At 36.5% G+C, this 26,375-nt stretch overlaps 2 protein-coding genes across 2 annotated transcripts in view; one reads left to right on the top strand and one right to left on the bottom strand.

Moving 5' to 3' along the window:
• Window positions 1–17,694, top strand: part of TARBP1 (tRNA guanosine 2 -O-methyltransferase TARBP1) — a 37,805-nt gene extending 20,111 nt beyond the window's left edge. Inside the window, exons 16-30 of the mRNA XM_081313896.1 lie at window positions 228–480; window positions 569–757; window positions 4,126–4,325; window positions 4,564–4,635; window positions 6,129–6,249; window positions 8,002–8,112; window positions 9,577–9,726; window positions 9,969–10,055; window positions 10,709–10,905; window positions 11,827–11,908; window positions 13,150–13,321; window positions 13,548–13,739; window positions 14,352–14,476; window positions 15,009–15,145; window positions 17,368–17,694. Of these exons, the coding sequence (XP_081170022.1) occupies window positions 228–480; window positions 569–757; window positions 4,126–4,325; window positions 4,564–4,635; window positions 6,129–6,249; window positions 8,002–8,112; window positions 9,577–9,726; window positions 9,969–10,055; window positions 10,709–10,905; window positions 11,827–11,908; window positions 13,150–13,321; window positions 13,548–13,739; window positions 14,352–14,476; window positions 15,009–15,145; window positions 17,368–17,527 (2,248 nt within the window). The 3' untranslated portion in view covers window positions 17,528–17,694. The remainder of the gene's footprint in view (window positions 1–227; window positions 481–568; window positions 758–4,125; window positions 4,326–4,563; window positions 4,636–6,128; window positions 6,250–8,001; window positions 8,113–9,576; window positions 9,727–9,968; window positions 10,056–10,708; window positions 10,906–11,826; window positions 11,909–13,149; window positions 13,322–13,547; window positions 13,740–14,351; window positions 14,477–15,008; window positions 15,146–17,367) is intronic.
• A 621-nt stretch (window positions 17,695–18,315) lies between these two features.
• LOC308659868 (cytochrome c oxidase assembly factor 6 homolog) lies at window positions 18,316–23,118 on the bottom strand. Its single transcript, XM_081313904.1, has 3 exons — window positions 22,816–23,118; window positions 21,411–21,565; window positions 18,316–18,694 (listed from the first exon to the last, which is right to left on the bottom strand). The coding sequence occupies exons 1-3, from the start codon at window positions 22,877–22,879 to the stop codon at window positions 18,599–18,601; spliced, it is 315 nt and encodes a 104-aa protein (XP_081170030.1). The 5' UTR covers window positions 22,880–23,118; the 3' UTR covers window positions 18,316–18,598.
• Window positions 23,119–26,375: the final 3,257 nt, after the last annotated feature.

Here is a 26,375-nt window from a genome sequence, read left to right as displayed (position 1 = left end):
CTAATTATTGGTGTACAGCTATCATTCCTTTTAGGGCTTAATTAAAACTTGAGAAAACTTACGTAAATGTACATTCTTCTGAATATAGGTTTGGCAGGTTGCTCTAATACAGAAATGGCCATTTCTGTTTCTTTTACTTTTAATATATCTTGTTATATATAATAATATATAATAATTTATATATTACTAAAATTGACTCAGCATTGTAATCTGATTTTTTTTTACAGTTCAGTTGAAGAAGCAGCATCTCATGAAGGATGGGGGAAAATTGTAGCACGTTACATACATGATCAGTGGGTTTGTCTTCATTTTGTTCTCAACAATTATCAAAATCTTTCCAAGGACAAACATTTAGAACAATATTTTCACGATGTTCAGAACTACAAAAGAATGTTAGAGTCTGCACTAGAAGCAATAACGATTCTTCCTTCTGACCGTGTTTTGCCAGTTTTTCACTGCATGAAGATATTTGTTTCCAAGGTAATTCCTACAAAACAATGCAGGGCTTTATTGTGTATTTTAAATTTGGTCTTGTCTCGAACTAAATATGATTTCTGCTTGCTTTCAGCTTATGGAATCTTCTGAGTCTCTATGCATACAAGCTTTTGAAATGTCATGGAAAATAATATTTGCTCTTAGCAACACACAACTGATTTTTTGGCCCAATTTAAAAGCTTTTATTCAACTTGTGTTTGATCCTGAAATTCTTGTTACCACAGCCAAGTTCAAGAGTGAAGCATACTCAAAGATAAAAGAGGTAAAATATTTAAAATTGCTGCTGTTTTGATATTTTTAATTGCTGTGTTCAGATGATGAAGCTATGTAGACTAAAACTGAAACACGGAAGCATCTTTTTTACTTGTCTTTTCCTGGACTGTGACTCAGGAAGCCTCTGATTCACCAAGAAATGATAAATACTGGTTTCAGATCAAGCCAAGATACTGAACAACAGATGGAAGCTTCCTCATCCCCATTTTCCCAGACATTGAGTGTAATAATTACATTTATTTAATCATAGAATGTAAAACAAGCTATTTTAATGCAAGCAAGCTTTGAAACAATAAAATCCAAACTAAAAATATCCGGATATTCCAACAGTAGGAAACAGCTAAAACTGGTTAACTCCAAACTGTAAGAATTTATGGACAACTCACCTTCACTTGGAATAGAAAAAGTGTCTATGAACTGATTATTTATTAATTTTTAATGCTGCTCATCTTACTCTGAAAAGTGACTTTGGGCAGCCGAATTAAGCTGCTTGATTAAAAATTAGCTACATTCATTCCAGTTATGCTGTCTCGATACAGGTAGTCTTTAACTTACAGACACAATTGAAACTGGATTCTTGGTTGCTGGTTGTTAAGCGAGATGCCCATATGACTGCTTCACTCAGCGGCTGCAATCATAGCATTCCTGGTTGCAGTTGATAAGAAATCTCCTGTGTTATTAAGTAGAAAGAGCCAAAAGGCTGCCTGCTGAAAATTTCAGTTCCACAGGAGAGGGGCTGCAAGACCGAGCTGAAATCTTCAAAATGAAAATTTCCCCCACCATCCTATCTGCTTGCAGCCTTCCTTGCTGGCTTTCCAACTGATTTTCTGGGGAAGCCAACAGAGAAGATTGCAGTTTGTATCACATGGTTGTTAGGTGCTTGGCCAACCAGTGACCAAGCATTTGAAATGCAGTGACCGAGCAGGGAGGGGCAGCAAGATGTTTATGATGGCTGGAAATGCTTTATAGGATGTAAAGCACCCTTTCCAAGACTGTCATAACTTTGAACAGTCGTTAAATGATCAGTTGTAAGCTGCGGACTAATTATAATCTTCTACAACCAGTATAATACTTCCCTGAAATCTCCACTTGAAGTTGCATCAAGTTTACATAAAAATACAGTGGGACAAAAAAGTATTTAGTCAGCCACCAATTGTGCAAGTTCTCCCACTTAAAAAGATGAGAGAGGCCTGTAATTTTCATCATAGGTATACCTCAACTATGAGAGACAAAATGGGGGGAAAGAATCCAGGAAATCACATTGTAGGATTTCTAATGAATTAATTCGTACATTCCTCGGTAAAATAAGTATTTGGTCACCTAAAAACAAGCAAGATTTCTGGCTCTCACAGACCTGTAACTTCTTCTTTAAGAGGCTCCTCTGTCCTCCACTCGTTACCTGTATGAATGGCACCTGGTTGAACTTGTTATCAGTATAAAAGACACCAGTCCACAACCTCAAACAGTCACACTCCAAACTCCACTATGGCCAAGACCAAAGAGCTGTCGAATCACACCAGAAACAAAATTGTAGACCTGCACCATGCTGGGAAGACTGAATTTGCAATAGGCAAGCAGCTTGGTGTGAAGAAATCAACTGTGGGAGCAATTATTAGAAAATGGAAGACATACAAAACCACTGATAATCTCCCTCGTTCTGGGGCTCCACGCAAGATCTCACCCCGTGGGGTCAAAATGATCACAAGAACGGTGAGCAAAAATCCCAGAACCACACAGGGGGGGACCTAGTGAATGACCTGCAGAGAGCTGGGACCAAAGTAACAAAGGCTACCATCAGTAACACACTACGCCGCCAGGGACTCAAATCCTGCAGTGCCAGACGTGTCCCCCTGCTTAAGCCAGTACATGTCCGGGCCCGTCTGAAGTTTGCTAGAGAGCATTTGGATGATCCAGAACAGGATTGGGAGAATGTCATATGGTCGGATGAAACCAAAGTAGAACTTTTTGGTAAAAACTCAACTCGTGTTTGGAGGAGAAAGAATGCTGAGTTGCATCCAAAGAACACCATACCTACTGTGAAGCATGGGGGCGGAAACATCATGCTTTGGGGCTGTTTTTCTGCAAAGGGACCAGGACGACTGATCCGTGTAAAGGAAAGAATGAATGGGGCCATGTATCGTGAGATTTTGAGTGAAAACCTCCTTCTATCAGCAAGGGCATTGAAGATGAAACGTGGCTGGGTCTTTCAGCATGACAATGATCCCAAACACACTGCCTGGGCAACAAAGGACTGGCTTCGTAAGAAGCATTTCAAGGTCCTGGAGTGGCCTAGCCAGTCTCCAGATCTCAACTCCATAGAAAACCTTTGGAGGGAGTTGAAAGTCCGTGTTGCCCAGCGACAGCCCCAAAACATCACTGCTGTAGAGGAGATCTGCATGGAGGAATGGGCCAAAATACCAGCAACAGTGTGTGCAAACCTTGTGAAGACTTACAGAAAACGTTTGACCTCTGTCATTGCCAACAAAGGGTATATAACAAAGTATTGAGATGAACTTTTGTTATTGACCAAATATTTATTTTCCACCATAATTTGCAAATAAATTCGTTAGAAATCCTACAATGTGATTTCCTGGATTCTTTCCCCCCATTTTGTCTCTCATGGTTGAGGTATACCTATGATGAAAATTACAGGCCTCTCATCTTTTTAAGTGGGAGAACTTGCACAATTGGTGGCTGACTACGTGTTTGTCCCACTGTATATACTTTAGGAAATGCGTTTAAATATTGAAACAACTTCTCTACTATAGGTCTCTAATCATTTACTTTGAAATAATTCCTAGTATATTGCTTTCTCAGTTTATGTTTTATATTCTTTAGTGAAAGGGTACTAATCCAAGTTTGACTGAAGTTTACAGTTAATGATTTATGCTGAGAATCTTTATATTTTCCCTCTTGAAAGAGAGAATTCTTCCATGACATCTAGAGGAATTACTTAATAACATTCTCAAAAAAATTAAGAGTGTCAGAAGAAAATGTACTTCAAATGGCATCAAGTAAAATTCAATTTCTTAAACTGCTAAAATAGAACCCAGTTATTATATAACCATTAAAAGAAAGCTTAGCAATTTTAAGAAGATACTAAAATAATGCTTTTGTGGAAATCATTCAATGTCAGTCATGCACATTTCCACTCAAAGAATTGGACTTCTCTTCCTTTTTAATTCGTTTCCAGATGTGCACTAGTGGTTACCCAACATCAGGGAGCTAGTTTAGAGGAGGTTTAGATAACTACAAGAAGGAAGGGAAATCCTTCTGTTTGACTATTTCATATCTACATGAAATACGACTTGCATTTTATTTTATTTTACAGTCAATTACATTTTCCTCTCCTCTCAGATTATGTTTCAAATGATTGAACTTTCATCTACAAAGACTGGAATTTTTAATGTTCTGGTAAGCCATTGCTGTCAGTCTTGGCTATTTCCTCCTTCTGGTGAAATAACTACTGTGGAAAATGCCTTTTCAAATGCTGGCAACTACATTGAACTCCTTATTGAGGCTTGTTTGTTTGGAACTATTTTCAGGCGTGATCAAAGGTAAAAACCAGAACAAAATGGAAACCAGACTATGCATGCCTGTTTCTCAATGCCTATTTTTATGCTGTTACACACTCAGCAGACTCCTGCTGTTCTTGGAAATAAAATAGCCTAAGACGTTATATTTGTTTTACTGTAAATTTATGGTGATTGATAGTGTAATCAATAATAAATTATTAAGTTATAATATTTTAATTTCCTTTTTGTGTTCACCTTTTAAATATAAATTAATTTCAAGACTCGTTCAGGAGGTGTACGCTTTTGTTGAAAATCTTGGAGATCAATGTGCAGCAAATGTTGTTACAGAAAGGTCAGTATCACCTTGTTTTATAATAGTTAACATTAATTATATCTACAGTATTTTCATAGAGTGCAATTGATGTCCTCTCTTTCCCAGTATTGTTTTGCTCACATTTAATTTTAATGTGGGGTTCTAATTTATTAAACTTAAGCCCATATTATGTATTGGTGAAAACTGATGTAGCACGTTCTGTTACTAAGTCCATTTACTGAAAATTCTAAATTCAGATAACTATGGTATGAAAGTGAAATATACTAGGCTGCTAGGAGCTCACTATGAAAAGCGCGAGGCAGTTGTAATTGCTCTCTAGGTTTTTTGAACACTAACTTCAGTATCAAAAAAGCTGCTCAGTCATTTCTATGAATTCAAAGGATTCCTCACAGAACTAAGGAGACTTCACAGGGAAAAAGTAGTAAAAATCAAAATAGATATGCTGCATTCCTTTGAATTTAGCTAACATAGATTTGATAGGATCAAGATTTTAGATCTTGATTTTATGATTTGGTTAATCATGGATGGAATGCTGAAATCTGGAAAGCAGATTTTGTTAGTCTTGACCTGCCTGGAAAAGATATGGAGATTTATTCATTGACATCTTTTGTTTCAATCTTAGTATGGAGACAGTCTGTCTTTTTTGTTTTCATAACAATATGTAATTTTTTTTTTATTTTTTATTTTAATTCCATTTATATCCCGCCCTTCTCCGAAGACTCAGGGCGGCTTACAAGCTTAGCAGTAGCCTTCATTCTATGTATATGCCTGCTTATTAGGGCTTTCACACACACCCCAAGCGGCATTATTACAAAGTCAGCTTATTGCCCCCAACAATCTGGGTCCTCATTTTACCTACCTCGGAAGGATGGAAGGCTGAGTCAACCTTGAGCCTGGTGGGATGCGAACCTGCACTAATTGCAGGCAGCTGGTGTTACTTAAGGAGGCATTAGCCCACTGCTCCACCAAGGCTCTTGTTATTTAACTGGTATTGAAAATTGTCAGGGTTTAAAAGACTCATAAATACCAGTCATTAACATAAAATGCTTCAAGCTTTTGATTGTAGTACTATGACTATTATAGAGAAAACTACTCTTGCTACTAAACACTTGAATGGGCAACAGTTAGCATTATTTATTTGTATCCTGCCTTTATTATTTTTACAAATCACTCAAGATGGCGAACATATCCAACACCATCTTCTTCCTATTTTTCCAACATCAACCTTTTGAGGTGGGATGGGCTGAGAGAGTGAAAGAGAGAGCCACCCAACTGGTTTTCATGGCTAAGGCAGAACTTGAACTCACTCCCTCTTTGTAGCCTGGAGCCTCAACCACTAGACCAAACCAGCTCTCCATAATTATGTGAGAATGAAGGGAATGCGTTTTCATGATATCTTAGTAAACCATATGTAAGCGTGTATGTGGTTACTGAATAAATTTAAATGTATAAGACTATTTCAGAAAATATAAAAGTTAATTCCGATATATAATTACCATAATATATTACAGTAAGAACAGAGATGACCATTATGTGCGAGTTTGTGCTATCAAATTTATCTGCTTGCTGGATGAATCAAACGGGCAGCACAAGAAATTTATAGGAGATTTTGTCATGAAACTACTTGATAAAGTAAGAATATGTTTATAGTGCTCTCTGTGTAAAAACAGTCATACGAACAGGAATGTTATTGAATTGCCATTTCCCTAAGCATCACCTTTCCTTCTGTTTCTTAAAATAGGGGTGAAGAGTGGGCTTTAGGTGGACTGGGGGGGGCACATCTCGCCTTTGGTTGTGATCTTTTATTGATTCCTAGCCATTTTGGACAGTTCCTTCTCTTCAGAAAAAAGAATTTGGCTCTGCATGACTGCAGAATTGGGAGAAGGCAAAACCTCTGTAAGATGAGTAGCACCTTGGTTTGGCAGAGAGACAGTAAGGAAAGGCTGCTTGGTGGGGGAGTTGCTTCTCAAATACTACTAGGAGAAGGTCTATCAAGAAAGATGGCTATGGAAACCAGTACTAGAAAGTCTCCCTGTGATTTTTAGCAGCAGGGGAAATTCAGTCCCAGTCTTCTGTGTTCTCCCACTGCTTTCTTAGCCACCCGATGCTCATCGCCATGTCCTGTCATGGGATCTCCTCCTTTGACTCCAACTTGCCAGCCTCAGACTGCCTTTGTTTCATAGTAGGCCAGTTATTCCTCTTTGTAGCTTTTGGTTTTGTAGTATTTAGAGAAGACTCTCACTGTCCCGCTGGATTGCCTCATCTCAGTGTTTCTGGGAGGGATGAGCAAGGATGAGCAAGATTACCAGCAAGATCACTCAATGCATGAAGGTCACCCCAGTCACCTAGTTAGAGCAGGCAGGTACCTTTACCGATACAGGAAGATGCCAGAGGCAGATGATCACATTAGCCAAGTTCATGATGATCAGTTCATATTGGATGGGAGAAGGCAATAGTAAACCATTCCCTGTTTTTTACCAAGAAAACTGTATGGCTAGAAAATATAAAATGATTGACAATATAGCGCTGGATGTTAAGTCTTCAGGTCAGATGGCATTGAAGTCCATACAACAAGTTGCCAGGGTTGGGAAACATTGATCTAGAGAACTGCTATCCCGCCTTTTTTTATGCAGCTAAAGCAGTAAATTATGTTTAGTTTTGCCAGGAAAATAGGTGAAGATAGGAATGGATCATTTGCTGTCTCTAAAAGCCTGCTATTTATTTATTTATTATTTATTATTTATTATTTGGATTTATATACCGCCCATTTTCCGAAGGACTCAGGGCGGTTTACAGGGCAATGAAAACAATACAATATACAAAGTTAAAATAGAATTAAATTAGATAGCCCCGAAAATGAAAATTAAAACTAAAAACCCAAACCCTCAGTCCACAGTGGGAATCTTTTCCTGTAATTCCCGCTTGTTGATCTCATTGGAAAAGAGAATGGTATTATGAGCCCCTAATCTTGCCTTGCTCTGCCTTTAGAGCCTTCCTTGTTGGCTCTTATGAAGATAGAAAGAACAACACTGGGGCAGCTCTTGAGTTTGTGTGCATGTACTCACGTGTGTGCATGCACACACACAGCCAGTCAGTTTGTGGGTTATTGCATGGTAATTAGCAGTTTATCTGATAATGGGTTTTTTATCCCAAATAATATTTGGTAAAGCAAAGCTTCAGAAAAAGAAGTCACCTCCCATTACATTCCATAGCACGTTTTATATAGTTTGCATGCTGTTTTAATAACATTATAAAACCAAGGACGATTGAATGTTTGTTATTAACAACTTCAGTCAATTCTTTTTATACAAGAGTACGTGAGATGTTTTATAGAATTTGTTGTTCGACTGAAATTAGAAGTATTCATATTTATATTCTCTGCAGGGTGAATTAATGTCCAAATCAAAAGTCCGCTATTATGTGAACTCCTTACAACATAGAATTGAAAATCGACTATGGCAGACATTGCTAGTTCTGTTTCCAAAACTTGATGAGGTATGGCTCACTTATAACTTGCAGTTATTAAAACAATCGTACCATTTATTCCATGGATATGTATAAGTATTGTATATGTATAAGTACTGTTGTGTGATTTCTTCTGAGGATAAATGCACGTTGTGCCTATTGTTTTGTAAATAATTATGTTGCCATCTGAAATTGAGGTCATGGGGTCTTCTAATCAATCTTCTAATCCTACTTGTGGAATTCCTCCTTTCCTCATATTGTACACTGAGGGTGTTCATAATCTGTAACTGTTTTATTGATTTGCATTTATTTGTTAGATTTATATCCCACCTTTCATCTTAAAGCAGTATATATAGCATTCCCTTCTCCAATTTTTCCCTGCAACAACCCTGCAAGATAAATTGGACTGAGAGAGAATGACTAGCACAAAGTCACCCAGTGAGTTTCCATGGCTGAGGGCAGATTTGGTTTCCTCAGCCCTACTCCAACATATAACTATCCCACTGTTTTGGCTCACCCATTTTATTATAAAATTTACTACAGAGGTCTCCAGCCTTTTGAGCACCAGGGACCAGTTCTGCAGAGAAAGGTTTTTCTGTGGACCAGAGGGGGCGTAGTTTCATGTACTGCCTGCATCCTGCGGATGGGGCTTCACTTGTTTGTGCAGACCGGTTTCTGGCACGCCACAGCCTGATGCCAGTCCACAGACCTGGGGTTGAGGACCCCTGATTTACTAGGCCTTTCTATATTTCATTGTGATTTGTCTTCTGATTATTGGCTAGATTATAATATACAATATAGACCTACCTGTTCTATTCAATTCGAAGTTGGCTTCTCATGTATAACAATTTTGCTTAAATAGAGGGAAGGCCAAATACGCCTTGCCCAAACTTCAGAGCCTCTGCAAAAATAGCTGCTGGTTTGTAATTTTCGGTAAGATAGAGCCAGAATGATTAAAGGCATGAAAATTAATTATGGTTGACTTTTTGACTTAGCAGTTTGGAATACTGTCTTTTCAATAGAAACAACAAAAAACATGTGATCCTCTGCTTAGAATGAGAGTGATCTTCTGTGGAAAAGAAACTTACATTTAGATTGTATAATTATAGTGGATATAGTGCAAGGTACTCCTAGAAAAATGTCACTTTTTAAATATTTGTGTCATCTAGGGAGAGAAGAAATATATAGAAAAGCAGCTTTGTATGGGGAAATCCGTATTATATGGTAGTTAAGATACTGAGTAGACATAAAGAGATCCTGGTTGTAGGCAAGCCAACATAGTTCAACATACTTCACATGGCGGTTGTTATGGGGAAATTAGTAGAGGGCAATGCTTGGGACATAATTTTATCTATTTATTTATTTATCACATTTACACAGCTACCCATCTCACATAGTGACTCTAACACCTGAAAGAAAAGCAGGATATCAATTAAATAAATATGATGAAGTCATCTATAAATTATAACATTTGATTCCTGATATTTTATTTAGGATCTTTTATCAAGAATCATTGACAGGATTCTTCAAGCTGGACATAATAATAATCAAGCATCAGTAAAGTATTTAATAGAGTGGAATATCATTCTGATTTTACACAAGTTTCCCCATTATCTTGAAAAATTCTGGAATTGCTTTAATTATGTGAGTAACTATAGTCAAATATGAATGAAGTACAAATAAAGAATGGATTATTTTTATAAAAATTGCACCCAAGATTATTAGAAAATATACTCCACTGAGTTAGTATTATTGAAAATATATGCTGTATTAGAATAACGGTAGTTAAGATTCAGTATTAGGAAGAGAAGAATTATTCTTACTGGGCTCAATATATTTTTCCAAATTGAGAAGTAATTGAGAATAATACAGGACTTATTTTTCAGGATGAAGATCAATTTAAAACTAGCATTTGCACATTTTTAGCAGTCCTGTCACATTTTGACATAATCCTCCAGAATAAATCTGAAAAAGTAAGTGTTTTTGTTTGAAATTAAAAAAAATATTATAGAAAATAAATCCTGTTATCTGCTCTTGGTACAATCCAGATGAAAGTATTACAGTATGTTTATATGAAGTTTTCCTTGAACATCTCTAAACCATCAAAGATCTGTTTGGTCTCAATATCTAGACTAGTATCCTGTTTCCTTCAGGGCCAAATAACATGGGAAATCTCCCTGTGTCAGTCAGTATGTTTGATAAACAACAATAAGGAGACAGTATAAGGCCATCATAGATAGCACCGGGACAGCCAAATCCTTTATTAATTTGCTTAATTCCATTTAAACCTCTAATTCATTGCCTCTTAAGACATCTGTTATATCTGTGCTGACGTGAACAAATTATTTCCTTTGGCTAATAGAAAATATGATATATATTCAATATGAACCATTTAACTTTGTTGTGTGAATTCAACATTTAATGGGTTTTTTTCTCCCTCCCCCCAGACATTATCATATATCCCAGTACCATAAATACTTAGGATTTTTAAAGAGAGTATTAATGTATTTAATTTTTATAGGACCAATTCATTTAGAATCATGGCAGTTTATATGAATTTTATTTTTTATATCTTCCTACTTTGCTGGGTAGAGTCAAAGATTAAAGTATGTTTCTCTTTCTCTAGATATCAGCCTTGAAGAAAGCACTAATTGTTGTCCTACAGTGGTGTTTCCATCACAATTTTAGTATTCGGCTTTATGCTTTAATTGCACTTAAAAAAATTTGGGGAATGTGCAAAGAATCACATGTAAATGATTTTGATACTTTAACTTCAGTTATTGAATGTAGTCTAAATCAAGTGGAACTCATGCATGGCACAGGGTTAGTAGTGCACGTTTTATTTAAAGTATGGTTCTTTTTGTTGTCCTGAAATGGTTGAAAGACTTTTTAGTTGATTCCTAGATAAGTTCAAGGACCAAATTGGTATTACTTTAATGGTGATCTCTTGTCTCAAACACATCCAAAGAAATTACAGTGCAATCATAAACATGATTTAGAATTAAGTCCAATAGAGGTCACTGTATCTCAACTCTGAGGAATTATATTTACCTTATATTTATATCTGCCTTTGGATTTGAATTTTTTAGGATGTTTGCAGCCCTTAAATATGTTATTTTTCAACCAGCCTTGTCATGTGATCACCTTTTGCGAGCTTCTGACAAGCAAAATCAATGGAGAAGCCAGATTCACTTAACAACCATGTTACTAACTTAACAATTGCAACTGTGGCAATAAAGATCATAACTGTGGCAATAAAGCTCATAAAATGGGGCAAAACTCACTTAATAACTGTCTTGCTTAGCAGTGGAGATTTTGGACACAGTTATCACAAATTGAGGACTACCTGTATCCAAAATGGAACGGATATCACAACAGAGAATTGAGCCATAGGGACCCCAATATGATGATTGATTGTCGTGCATTTGTACCAGAAGTATTTTTACAGCCCTATTCTTTGCTGTATGTACTGGGGGACAAACTACATACTGTTCTCTAAATTTTTAAATACTGTAAACCTTTACATACTGTCAATTACATTTTATATCATTGTGGGATTGTAAATAACAACCACAAGTTATGCCACATAATTGATAGTATAAGAAATTTTGCAGAGCTAAACTGCAATCCCACACTCACTTATTTTTGAATAAGTCCATTGAATTCAGTAGTCAGTGACAGGAATGGTCTACATAGAATGCTTCCTGTTACATCTTAATGCTTTTTTAAAAAAATAATCTGCAGGAATGCTAAGAAGAATTGGCAGCGCATCCAGAAACACTTTTTCTTTGAACATTTTCATCCACTTAAGGATTACTGTCTTGAGGTAAGGATAGAATTCAGAATTTTTAAATATTTTTCTCTGCCTGTCTTTGCATCTGCTTTACCAAGAGGTGGTGTTGTAAAAGTTTTGAATTTATTTCAGGCAGATACAGCTTTAAATAACCATATAACCTCATAAAGCACAGGAGATTTGGTAGGATTCCTTGGTGTTGTAATTTATTCATTATTTATTGAACACATTTTAATCTAATTCATTAAAATAATAATTTAATCTAATTTACGGTTTTTCAATTTTGGCAACTTTAAAATGTGTGGATTTCAAATCCAGTCATACTGGTGGGGTATTCTTGAACTCCATACGTTTTAAACTTGCCAAGTTAGAAAAACACTAAATTGATCTCACAATGTTGCTGTGAGCAAAAATTGGGAATAATTCTGTTTAAGCCTTTTTAAACTTTCTAGAAGAAAGGATAGGACACAGATAGGATTTTAAAAAATCTAAAAGTAAACAAGCACCATATTATATGGTATAAAAAATCTGCAGCAATTGTTAATAGAAAAGTAAATATTTACATCTAACATATATGCCACATTTTTACTGAATAAGCCACTCTGTGCTGCTTCAAATAAAGCTGATTTGTGTTATTTTTTTTATTTAAAAAGTTTTACAATACATTTTAACTTTAATTTGATTTGTGTTATTTTTATAAAAACATCAAAAATTTGTTCCATCTGTATGCTTATTTTTCAGAATAAGCAAAAGCCACCTAAGCTATCACTATTTAGATATAAGAAATGAGTTCATTTGTATCCATTCTCAAACTAAATGAATATTGTATTAGAAATGTTATAGCTGAAGTCTTGCTTTCCAGATCATGGAAATCCTGAAAGATTCTATCTTGACTTTAGAGCATTAATCAGATATTTTATGTTTTCCAAGTCATCTTCTGCAGCCATAAGAGCTAGAAATTCAATTTAAACAAGCAAGTTCAATACTGCACTCGTGTGAAATTTATATTATACTGTGTTTGCAATAATGTGAGCTGTGGGAAGTGAAAAGTAATTATTTATTTTAAAATGTTCACCTTAAGGTTAAATATGCCTACCTGTCCTAAAACCAATTGGAAATCGAGCATATTTAATCATCAGTTTAACAGAAGCTGATCTTTCCATAGATATAGAATATACAGCTATTTGGAAGTAAGGCAAGCATCATTGGTTGGCTTTTGCTGAAAATACATTACATTGAAATGGAAGTTGATTCTTCAAAATAATATTTTTTAGACAATATTTTACACGCTACCACGCCTTTCAGAAACTCCTGAAGAGGAATGGATCTCCCTCTCTAAATTTACAGCGTTCAGAGATATTCCACTGAGTTCAACATTTCCATCTTGCCATTCTCAAACTACACTTCTTGACCTTAAGCCAAATGACTGGACTCAGCAAGATATCGGTAATGATAATAGTGATCATCAGAAGCTAAACAGCATTAGGAAATAATTTGTGCTGGTAGAATAGTTATACATATTTTATAAAGACTCTAAAATAATTTGTCTGTGATATTTAAGAGCATAATTACTGCGCGCACAGACTATATTTGTCCTAAGTACTTAAGTTCTAGAACGCTGAGATTCTTACAAGGCATAATTTCATTTAGCTAATTACGTAATTTCTCTCAGGACTGAATTTAGCTGAGCCCAATAATGAAAGGCGATGGATGAACGTTCAAAAAAAAATTATCCCTTGCAAAGCCAGTGCTCCTGGTTTGGATCCGGAGCTTATATTCCAAGATCGTGCCACTAAACTTGGAAAATCAAACAGGAAATTGATTGTAGTTGCTTCACTCATTGATAAACCCACCAATTTAGGAGGTAAGCTCTTACTCATTTTAAACCATTTACAAATTTTGCTTTTATTTTATGTTGTATGTCTTATATTTACAAAGTAACAAACCTACTTTAGCCTAGAAAATAATTTGAGGGTTTAAAAAGAGCAAATAAGATCTTATATTTCAATTCTCAAATTGTTACAGAAAAGAGAAATGTCTTTTGTTTTCTTAATTGTGTTAATACCTATGTTACAGTATTTCAAGGAATAGTTGTTCCATGCAATGTGCATCTTTTGATTTTAAAGTTAGATTTAAAGGTTATTATCTTTATTTTATTTTATTTATTTATTGTGACTTCAAATCAGTTGACTCCTGGGAACTGCCTGGACAAATTTTGCAAATCTTTTGGCAAGATTTGATATTGCCACCTTCTTCGTAGGACTGAGAAAAAGTGACTGGCCCAGGCTCACCCAGACTAAGCAGGACTTGAACTCGTGGCCTCCCAGTTTCTAGCCTGGTGTTTTAAGCACCACACCACACTGATTCTCACCACATATTTATAGCATCAGTTTGAATCTCCATCCATGCTACCTATATGCACCATTCAATTGAGAAAATCAATTTCATATTGAAAGAGCTCTACTTTTGTTTGTAGGCTTGTGTCGTACGTGTGAAATTTTCGGTGTTTCTGCTTTAACTGTTAGCAACCTCCATTATATAAATGACAAGCAGTTCCAGCATCTCAGCGTGTCTGCTGAACAATGGCTTTCTGTTATTGAAGTGAGTAAAAGAAACCTTCCTGGTCTGTCACACACATGCAAGTCTCCTGGTTTTCAGGTAGTTGCATTCAAGTTGGACACTATAAAATGATCTGCATTAATTTTATGGTATTACATATTAGCTGCAAAATTTAAAGGGATAGTCCAACTTCAGCATTATTACCTCTTGATTTCAGTGGGAGAATTACAATCGTGGATTTTTCATATATAGTCAATTCTAGCAGACGAGAGGAGGAAAGAGTGATCTCACTTTGGGGCTTGTGTGGGCAGCTCTTCTGAATCAGATACCAAATTAACATCTTTAGCTTACTGGTGAAATGTTGTGAACGGCACCAAGCTAAGGACTTCTTTGCCATTCTTGAACTAGGGCAGCATTTTGATCAGTCCAATCAAAATGAAAAGGTTTCTGTCTACATAGTATTAGCCAGGATAGATCTATTCGGTCAGAACGTGCTATATTTTGCTCAGTGTACTAATGAAAATTACACACTTCCATACTCTTAATACTAATCTCATTTTTCAAAAATTTACAGGTAAAGCCATTTCAGCTGATTGAATATTTGGAACAGAAGAAAACTGAAGGCTATTCCATAATAGGGGTGGAGCAAACAGCTAAAAGTTGCAATTTAATGAAATATTGCTTTCCAGAGAAATCCCTGTTGTTGTTGGGGTAATGAAAAATCTAATTGTAATAAATTTTTCAAATGTATTTTTGGTAGAGAATACTGAAAACCATTCAGAAAAAAAAATTTTTTCCCTATGTACTGAAGAGCTTTCCCTTAGACAGCTACGTTACATGTTATCTGTTAGGCAGCCACATACTGGCAGTAGATACCATGTTTTCCCGAAAATAAAACCAACCCCCCAAATAAGGCCCAACTTGATTTTTGGGGATGGGCCTAATATAAGCCGTACCCCCAAAATGAGCCCTAGTTTTGGGGCAAGGCGCACACCTAAAAATCAAGCTAGGGCAGGGGTGGAGCTTATCATTGCAGCCATGATTGACACTTGCCTCGCCCAGCCGGCGATTCAATCCGTAGCTTGGTTCTCGGCTGCAGAGGCCTTCCAGAAAGGCCTCTGATGGTGAAATGCAGGCCTGAGTTCCATTCTCAGCTGCAGAATGAAGCTGCTCCTTTGGCCACAGAAGAAGTGGGCTGGCTGGGCGGGGCTGTCGGTGCTGCTACTGCGAGGTGAGTGGAAAAAGACCCCTCCTGAAAATAAGACCTGGTGCCTCTTTTGGAGGCAAAAAAAAAGACCAGGTCTTATTTTCAGGAAAACAAGGTAGGTTGAAAAACTGAACAACAACAACAAAAAATCCTATCTCTTCAGTATGAATAAAATGCCTACAAATAAAACTAGGCCACTTTTTCACCACTTTTCAGTGGTGAAAAAAGTAAGGTTCTACATTTAGGCAAGAAAAACCAAACGTACAGGTATAGTATAGGTGGCTTCTTGCTCAACAGTAGTAACTGTGAGACAGATCTTGGAGTCCTAGTGGACAATCACTTAAATATGAGCCAGCAGTGTGCTGCAGCTGCCAAAAAAGCCAACACGGTGCTAGGCTTCATTAACAGAGGGATAGAATCAAGATCACGTGAAGTACTAATACCACTTTACAATGCCTTGGTAAGGCCACACTTGGAATACTGCATCCAGTTTTGGTCACCACGATGTAAAAAAGATGTTGAGACTCTAGAAAGAGTACAGAAAAAACCCCCAGCAAAGATGATTAGGGGACTGGAGGCTAAAACATATAAGGAATGGTTGCTGGAATTGGGTATGTCTAGTTTAATGAAGAGAAGGACGAGAGGTGACATGATAGCAGTGTTCCAGTATCTCAGGGGTTGCCACAGAGAAGAGGGAGTCAAGCTATTCTCCAAAGCACCTGAAGGCAGGACAAGATGCAACGGATGGAAACTAAGCAAAGAGAGAAGTAACCTGGAACTAAGGAGGAATTTCCTCACAGAGAGAACAATTAACCAGTGGAGCAACCTGCCTCCAAAAGCAGTAATGCTCCAAGACTGGACAGCCATTTGTCTGTAATGGTATAGGATTTCCTGCCTGAACAGGGGTTAGACTAGACGACCTGCAAGGTCCCTTCAAACTACTACTACTTTTTCTTATTATTATTATTATTATATTATTAAAAAGGTAAAAAAAGGTAAACGTTCCCCCGCACATGCGTGCTAGTCGTTTCCGACTAGGGGCCGGTGCTCATCTCTGTTTCAAAGCCGAAGAGCCAGCGCTTGTCCGAGGGCGTGTCTGTGTTCATGTGGCTGGCATGACTAGATGCCAAAGGCGCACGGAACGCTGTTACCTTCCCACCGTAGTGTTCCCTATTTTTCTACTTGCATCTTTACGTGCTTTCGAACTGCTAGGTTGGCAGAAGCTGGGACTGTTGTTATTATGTTGTTGTTTATTAATTTTTTATTATTATTATATTTGGTGAATGCTTGATTGTAACTAGCACAAATTCTTAAAAAGAAGTTTTGAGAGTCCAAATCACATTATTCTCAGTGACAGTTCACAAATCGCTACAATATTTGCAATCCATATTAAAGTGCATAAGACTGCCTGCTTTATTGTTAGTATTTACTGATTTTTATCTCTTTAACATAAAAACTGCAGATTTCAGATTTTGTCCGCGGTCTGGACCTCCAGTAAAAAGTCCACTAGTATTTTGGAGTAGGAGGGGGAAAATGGAAATATATAAATCTGGTTATTGATCTTTCTAGCTCAATATTATCAGCAATTCTTTAGTATTCAAGGCAGATATTTTAGAAATACTGGCATTTGAACTTGATTTTTTTCTGCATGTGAAGCCTGTGTTCTGCCATTGAGCAGTGTTCCATTTCTGCTAATGTAATCCATTTTTTTCTTTTTTTAAATCAGAAATGAACATGAGGGAATCCCAGCAAATGTAATTCAGCACTTGGACACTTGCGTAGAAATTCCACAGCAAGGAGTTATTCGTTCACTTAATGTCCACGTAAGTGGTGCTCTGCTTATTTGGGAATATACAAGACAGCAGATGATCAAGGAAAAAGAATAAAGATAAAATGTTTAATTTTCATTGAAGCCAATAATTTGATGGTGCTATAAATTCCCTGAAATGATTATAGTTACCATTTAATTATGTTAGATTTTATATGCCTTCATTTTTATAAAAAAAGCTGTTAATTTTTTAATCATGACAGTATTAAAATTGTTTTTAATGCAGTTTTTGGTGCTAGTGATTCTGATTACATTGCTGTAAACACTACCTCTTGATAGTTCTGAAAGTGGTGGCACATAATTATTCATTTGCAGCACAATGGCTGCTTTTGCTTTTTGACAGAGCTGTCAAAAAATTAATAGAGCAAGCTCTATGTTGTTGCTGGTCCATATAACTAAATTTATTCCATTAACATTTTTCATTATGGAGAAAATCTATGTGGCAACTAATGAATCAAAAATGGACATCATCAAGAATACATTGCACACAGCAATATAGCAACTTGCCATTTGACAATTCTAGTGTCTTTGCAGTTGGTGATGACTAGAGTTTTCTGGCACTGGTTTTGGGATATTTTTTTAAACATATACTCAAGTATTTATTGATGTTTTCCTAATAAAGTTGATCAGTTTCAGTTTCTAAAAATTGAATATATGTCTACAAATTAAATTTTAATTCAACATATTAAACAAAGTGATCTCCCATATACTTGAATCTACCAAAATGAAATATTTAAGGGTATTACTGATAATTATATTCTTCAAGATGTAATAAAGGACCACTGAAGTATAGTAGACATTCTGTTACATTGGGGAAAACATCTGGAAGAGGGTATTTGCAATGAAAACATGATACAAGTATTTGAATTTATACAGTTCATTTATTTTGATTTTATTGATGGTGTAGTCTTTTAGTGGTAAAAGGTAAGCATATTTTCCTAAGTGCCTCGTCTGTCCAATAAGCACTTCAAATAATGGGAGCTGGAGCTTTCAGGCCAGTATGAGATTTATAAACAAAAACAGGTCTTAAAATTTATGAGACATTGTTGGTGCCAGCATTTATGTTCTGCAATTATGCTGTTTTTCTGCAACTTCCCTTGTGTCCAGTATTGTAAAGGTTCTCTAGTTGCTATGACTTCTCTGTTTTCTCTGAAGGCAGAAATTGTCCTGATTCCATTTGTGCTTTATATTGTAAATAATCTCTTCTTTTGTTAAAGTATTTAACCTGTTTTAAATAAGATCACTTGGTTAGCAATTCAACCAGTTCAGTAAACGTCTAAAGTAATGAAAGTAGAAAAAACACTACACCCATATTTTAGATTTAATTTAATGCCACTATTATTGATCTGTCTTCAAAACCTAATGTTCAGTAAATTGTATCCACATCAGATTTTTAAAAAAATAATAATACTTCTTTCCCTTGTTACATATAAAGGACTGGGGTGGGGGGAAACAAAGCCACCTCACTGTGCATGTACATACATACTGAAGTAGCTAGAAGAAGCTTATGGAGTGAACAGCTCTGTAACCCAGGAAAAGACATTGCTGCTTCAATGTTTCTTTGAATGTTTCAAAGAAAGGTACTTCCTATGGTGCTCCTAGTGTTGTAAAGCAAGGTTTACACAATTCTTGTAACTATAGAAAGTAGTTAGCTTAAGCAATGATTTATTCATTGGCTACAAATTACAGGTGGTTCTATTCCAGATTTCAGGTAGATGGTTTTGAAATAAGATTTTGAATTAATTATAAGCCTTCCCATGGGAAAATGCTTTTAATTCTTTTTTTAAAAAAAGCATGATAGGATGGGAAATTGAAGTCTGCACACTAGGTAAAACTAAAAGGAACTAAAGATTACACACAAAGGAGAAGAACACTTAAATTTGATTTACAAATGCAGGATGAAGCAAAATATTTTAATATTGGCCATACTGAAGGACATTTTTGAATAAAACCCCAAAAGTTACTTTTAGGAGCGTCTGTATCTAAACACAATGTTCAAAAGATGTTAAGGAAGAAGAAAAAATTTCACCTGTCAAGACACAGGCTAATCTGAAAGTGGAGTTAAAAATAATGGTATTGAAAAAGATGCCACACTGAACATACAAAAGAAATTAGCTGATGTCTTAATAATGAAAAGGCTGTACAAATAACAAACCAAGAGACTGTTCTGAATAATTTTCATGTATTGGTACAAAAAAGACTTGTTAATAACCTTGAACAATTTTGTGAGAAGCAGCCAGTGAAGTGCTAGGTTATTAATTTAAGGGACTAAAGATCAAGCTTGTTAAAAGAAAAAGGAAGGAATAAAAACATGGCTTATTTGACTTAGGTTAAAGAAAGATAGGTTATTTCTGATATTCCTTAATGGACTTTTTTTGGTGACGTGAAATGACAAAGGCTTTTAAGGATTTGTTTATAGATAAGAGATGGGATATGGGAAGAAATCTTTACTATATTATTATTTCATTTTCTGCATTATTCTATTTTTAATTTTCACTGCAATTGTAATTTTGAATAATTATTGAAAAACTATATACTTTACTAATGCATAAAAAGCCATCCACCAGGAGCAAAATAAACAAAGAATGTTCCCAAAATCCTATTTAAACATATGCCAACAAACATGATTAAGAGAACCCTTCACTGTATCTGGACTGTGAATATGTGAAACCTCAACTTCAGGATGTCTACACTGCAAATTCTCTTTTTGAGACACTAGAAAATCTTTTGTTTATGTCCATTACAGAGATGGAAATAGGAGGCAACACTAGTCATATTTTCTGGGCAACACTCAAGCCCAGGAAAAGGATGCAACGTCTGTAAGAAGCTGCTGATAGGTATAGGCCATTTCAGATGCAAATTGTGCACATCTCTCCTCTTCTAGCATTGTGTTGGTAGTGTGATTTTCACTGTGTGCATTACGACTACTACTACAGCACTGCAAGTTATATAGACAAGAAGAATACATTCTGCCCGCACATCATCCAATTCAATGTTTATATTCATGTGATAGATTAATCTCCCAATAGATTGAATGGAAAGTAAACGTGAGAAAAGATGTTATATAAGCTTATTACTGATAGAAAAGAAAGCATGGAAAAGGATGTTTAGTGGAATGAAGAACTGAAATATGCATATAAAAATGCTGCAAAAGTGAGGACAGAACAAGATATATCATATATACTGAGAAAAAGATAGTTGCAAATAATGTAACCAAAAAGGCTTCATTTTGAATGATCAAGAATAAACAATGCAAAGAGAAATTGGAGCTATTTGGGGAGTGGATGAAAAGGGCTAAGAAAAAGGAACTTCTAAAAGAGTAAATGGAAAGAATAGAAGTAATGAAGTGATTTCAAATTAAACTAAAGTGAGTGAATGTTAAAATGGGTACTTTTGGAGATTTGTATGTAAATGATAGCATGTTTAAGAGCAAAACTGAAATGAATGTATATAAGAATTCAAGAAAAATGGGTGAAAAGATTTATTAATGCTATGAGAATGCTGAAAAAATGGTAAGGCTGGGGAGGGGGAAGTATTGTAAGCTGGGGAAATGTTAAAATACATGGTTTCCTTATGGAGTTGCTGCACAACATTTAACCTGCCTAACAATCAGCACTGCCATTATATTTCTCTTGCACAAAGGCCAAGAGGTCAAGAATGATTGCAAATGCTCATTTATTAATGTGCCTGGAAAGGTTTCAAACAGAATTCTGGAAAGAATTCAGATAGAGGTGTACAGATGTGGGAGTAAGGATGATTTGCAAGGACAGAAAAGAATGGAGACAGTGAATAGTGGTGGTGTAATTTCAGTTTACTTTGACTTTTTCTGTATCTCTTGATTTCTTTTGTTCCCTATTTCTTATTTCTTATCTTTTGGATATCCCAAAAGGAATATTGTATTAGGTATGTATGTATAAAAATGAATAAAAATAATTACTTACCCACTGCTGTGGGCATAAATTTTCAAAAGAGCACCTCAAGTTGTCACATTTTGATGTATCTTTCATATTTTCATCTAAGCATTTCCAATAAACATCTCGGGCACCCCAGCAGGCTTTTCTTTCTTTCATGGATGGGGCCGACATTTCTGAAACTCCTAAAAAATGAATAAAGATGAAATAATTCTTGAAGTATTTTTTTTATAATTCTCTGACTTAACATCCTACAAAAACCTTGGAAGCCAGTCTTCTTCAATTCTTCTAGGTGTGGTTATTTCAAATATACACCTGAATTTTGTAAAGGTCTACTGGAAGTCAAGGTGTTCTTGTAGTTTACTTACATCTGAATACCCAAAGGTTTTCAGCCAAAGGTGGAAAAAAGTTTAATATAAAGCTAACCTGATATTAATCACATTTTTATCCCATCTTTTCTTCAAGGAGCAAAAGAGCCTAGCCCTGGTCCATTGTATTTTCTTAACTGTTAAGCACCAGGGAAATCAGGAGATTAAAATTTATTGCAAGCTTAAGCACTCTACAGGAATCTGAACTACTAACTGTCAAAGTAATTTGGCAGTAGGTATGGAATTCAAGGTGGGCTGGACATAGATCTCTTGTGGGCACAAAAGGACTGTTGACATGTTTGACCCCTCCTGGTTCAGCCTGGTCATCTACAACACTGTAGTAGTAATTGGTCAGTTTTGAACCTGAGCCTCCCGAGTTTTAATCCAATAATTTTATCCATCATACCACTTTGGTTCTGATTAATTACTAAACATCAAAATCTATAGGTTAATATAAGACTAAACAACAGTGACCTTAAAGAAATGATGCATCAATAAGCATATGACATTAGGTCATTTCATACATGGGTAAAAAAAGACAATACGGCAAATGTACACATTACACCTCATATTTCCTAATCTGTCTTTTGTAATTCACTGGATCGCTATCACCATACTCCAAATATACATGAAAATAATGAGAATCTTTCAGAAGTTTCAATCCTTAAGGCCACCATGTAATTATGACAGTCGTATTGACAGGAACAAAGATGTGTTTCTCCATTTAGAGATTAAACTATGAAAAAGTAAATACATAACTTTGTGAGGAAAAAAAGTTGAGGGTGTCACTCATATACTTGTTTAGGAACTGAATTCAACTGGACTTCTGAAGAGATCAATGGGGCAGCATTTAAATTTTATTTGATAAAGAAGGTACGTGTTCACAGATGAATAGGAAAAGTTAATCTAATGCCATTATAAGCCTTTCGTTTAAATGGGGCTATTAACAGAATTTTAAAAAATGATTCAAGTCCATTTGAAAACAGTATGTCTTTTGCACATGCATTTCAACAGAAAAGGGCCCAAAACATCTATGGAGTGCATCTGGGCACTGTGGTCTAAAGTACCTAGATTACCATCTTGTACACCTCCAGCACAGCAATAAAGGAATGTTGCCAATTCAAATTCCATCAATCCATCCGAGATATGGGTCACGTGAGGCCTTAATCATTTTTGATATTTCACACCGTCTCTAGGCGAGTTTCACATTTACCACAGAGGTTGGGGTTCGAGTCTCAAACTATTCCATTGCCTTATCCAGTTCGAGTTAGATCATTGCGACTAGTTTAAAACACGCTTTTTAGTTATTATTTCTGGAGCCAAACTTGCGTGCAGTGGTTCAATGAACCGAAAATAACAGCAGTAATCACTACGCACACGCACATGCACGCACACACAAACCCCTCGATTTCGGCAGTCTTCTGTACTCGAAGAGCTGCTTTTCTTGGCTCTCTGCTTCTGTTTTCCTGGGAACGCGATCTATCTGCAACGAAGAGAGGAAAGGGGAGGGACCTCCAGTGAAAGATCTCGAAGCGCCAGCTACTTACCACCTGTGGCTGCACCGGGACGTGGAGCCGGTTACAAACAGCTCCTTCGCCACTATCAGCGAAAGCAGCCAAATAGTGGGAATATGCTTTTTTTCCTCCTTTCCTCCACGAAGCCAAAGCTGGCCGTGGGGGAAAAAAAGGTGCACAGGGTTCGAGAGAGAACGACCCGGAGGTTGCACAAAAAGTAAAGCCTCCTCGAAGTCTTCTCGACTTCGCACTCAAAAAAGAACGAGCGCCAATGCCATTTACGTTCACGTACAAAGGGTGCTGCAGTCTGCTCGCCTTTTCCACGATCTCCTTCGTAGGTCTTCTAGATACTTACCTGGCGCACTTTCGGAGCAGCTACATTCCCCCGGATGTTCGTCGCTGACAACCGGAAGTGGATATGTTAGTCGTTCAACCGACATACAAAGAGCCCAAGGAGGAAGAGGAAGGAGCGTGCGGGGTTACATGGTACGCATGCGCACTTTGCCACCCCAAACCCCTTTTGTGCAGCGGGGAGGGCAGAAAGTAACATCAAGAGAAGGGAGATGCTAGCGGCTGGGAAGTTAGAAATGTTATTTGGTTTGTCAGGGACATTGGAGAACCTGGGAGTGCTTTTTATATTTTGCTTCTTAAAATATAAAGCCTTATTTTTTTCAAGCTTATTAAAATTTATGTCGTCGCCCAACGTGATTTTGGGCAACGTGATATAAACCAAAAAACAAACATACAGAAGCGAAATAAATAATACCAGCTAAAGATGTAAACAAGAAAAATGTACCTGAGTAGAGATGAATCTATCTGCCTGAAGATATGTTGTCTTTTGATGACATTATTATTACTACTTTCATTGTGTTGATTGTACTATTGTTGATCTGCCTAATCATTTTGATACAATTTTCCTTTATTGTATGAGACATGTAGTTATACTGCAAACAGCTTAGTCTTCAAAGCCCTGATTTTTATGCTGAGTTATATGAATTACGATGAGGTGTCATGTGTTGAGCTAAAACATTGAGACCTTTTTTTATTCAGCTGACCATATTATTACATGTATACCTTTCCTCTAAACCTTAAGAATCCAGTGTTCAGCATAACAAATCAAATTCCCCATTTTATCTTCATTTAGAACCCATATACTCTGGGTATAGACTGTATGAAAGCAGTATATCACTGGTCCCAAGTCATCCAGTAAAACTCATTGGTAAGTGAGAATTTGAATCTCAGATTCATTGCTTCCACTCTTAGCATTTTGGTCTTTTTTTAAGTACGTCATCTCCCCAGCTTCTAAATCACCTGGACTGAAAAAGTGATTACTGGGTGTAGTGTGAGAACAAACTGTCCTCTTTCTTCATGTGTTTTTTTTTTTGTAAATATTGTTGAATATTTCTGATGATATGGCTCATTTGTGCACATAATAATCCAAAGACATTACTGAATGTTATAGTTCTTCAGCACTCTGGAAACTCTATTGCAGTCTTTTGCAAGTTTCAGCTTTTGTGATCTCAAAGATACTTACGTAGTATTGTATTTTCTCTTTTTGCAAATGGATTGTAGCTAAACAATTGGGTGTAAGCTTTGCATTTAGAGGACCTGTGTTCATTCTGGCATTATCAGCTAAAAGGTTTGTGTAGTAATGGATGATGGGAAAGATGTTTCTTTGAGACCATGTATATGGAAAGGAGGGAGATCTGAGGAACATCTGCTCCAGTCAGTAATGTAGCGACTAGCTCTTTTTTATTCAAGATAAAGAAAGTTGGCTGATCTAGAACTAGTATATGAAAATTAGAACTAATATATGAAAATTACAAAAGCTTATTTTGGCTAAAACAGGAGAAATGCCTTTACAAAGAGATCTGTTCTACTGGAAGAAACTGCATTGGACAAGAGCCAATTGTAGATTTTGTTTTATTGAAAATATTTAAGGTATGACCATTTATTAAGCATGCTATTTGTACTCTGCATTGAGAATCCTGTAATAAGAATGGCTTGGACTAGGTCATGGCTTTTCAACCAGTGGTACGGGTACCACCTGTGTTACATTGGCACCTGGCAGGTGGTACGCGACCATCCTAGAAAAGTGGTAGCTGGGGAGGGGAATGAGCTGAACCGGTGGCAGCACAGCCCAAGCCTGAGCGAGAGATGGCTGGAGCTGCAGGGCTGTCAGGGCTCAGCGGAAGCGCCAGAATCAGTGCCAGGCTCCAGCTGGAGCTTGGCGCTGATCTTGGCGCTTCTGCTGAGCCCAGAAGAAGCGCCGATCAGCTGGAATGTTGCAGCATCTCCAGGGTCTTGTGATTTACATTCAGATGCTTGGCAACTGATTCATATTTATGATGGCCACAGTGTCCCAGGATCATGTGAAGTGACCAAAACCTGCTGCAACCACCCATCAGATGGGAATAAAAAACAACCACCCCACCCCACCCCCTCTGCCAATCCTTGACAGAAATGCTCACAACAATGAAAACCTTGGACAGGAGGAAGAGTGCCGCCAGGCGGGCAGGCAGGTGTCTTGCTTGGCTGTGGGTTGGGGGGCACTTTTTCAGTGGCATTGTAACTTTGAACAGTCACTAAGTGTACTGTTGTAAGTCGAGGACTACCTGTACTTCATCACTTTTTTCCTTTTTTTTGTCATCAAGTTTTTGACATCTTGCTAGGCGACTGGTGGTACTCAGATGTTGCCATATCCTAAAAGTGGTACAATACGTGAAAAGGTTAAAAAGCCCTGGACTAGATGATCTAAGAAATACTTACAGTACCATTATTTGCTATCATTTTACCATAGATGAAGTCAGATCTGTAGATAGGTCATAAAAATATGACCTCATATCTTTAATCATTCTTGTTCCTGGAATATTTGGTTGTACAAAACCTTTTAATGATACTACCACCATTCTGTTCTATTACAATGAGGAAAACCTTTTAAAATATTTATAAATTTAACAAATAGATAAATGTCTAATTTTCTCCCAATAGAATCAATGGGATGTTAAATATTTAATTTTGGCTCAATTGTGCTTGGTATATAAAATCCTTAATATATCCCTGATTCTAAAACCCTAAAAGTAAGGACTAAAAATGAAAAAAAAGTTGTAGTG

The sequence above is a fragment of the Vipera berus genome (genome assembly GCF_964194415.1).
Source record: "Vipera berus genome assembly, chromosome: 1".
Classification (NCBI taxonomy): domain Eukaryota; kingdom Metazoa; phylum Chordata; class Lepidosauria; order Squamata; family Viperidae; genus Vipera; species Vipera berus.
This window is presented reverse-complemented; position numbering and strand designations above follow the sequence as displayed.

Coding starts and splice junctions, on each gene's coding strand:
- LOC308659868 (XM_081313904.1), bottom strand. CDS start 22,879: ATGGAATTTGAATTGGCAACATTCCTTTATTGCTGTGCTGGAGGTGTA. Junction 21,566..22,815: donor TGTACAAGATGGTAATCTAG/GTACTTTAGACC, acceptor TTCATTTTTTAG/GAGTTTCAGAAATGTCGGCC. Junction 18,695..21,410: donor ATTTATGCCCACAGCAGTGG/GTAAGTAATTAT, acceptor TATTTAAAACAG/GTTAAATACTTTAACAAAAG.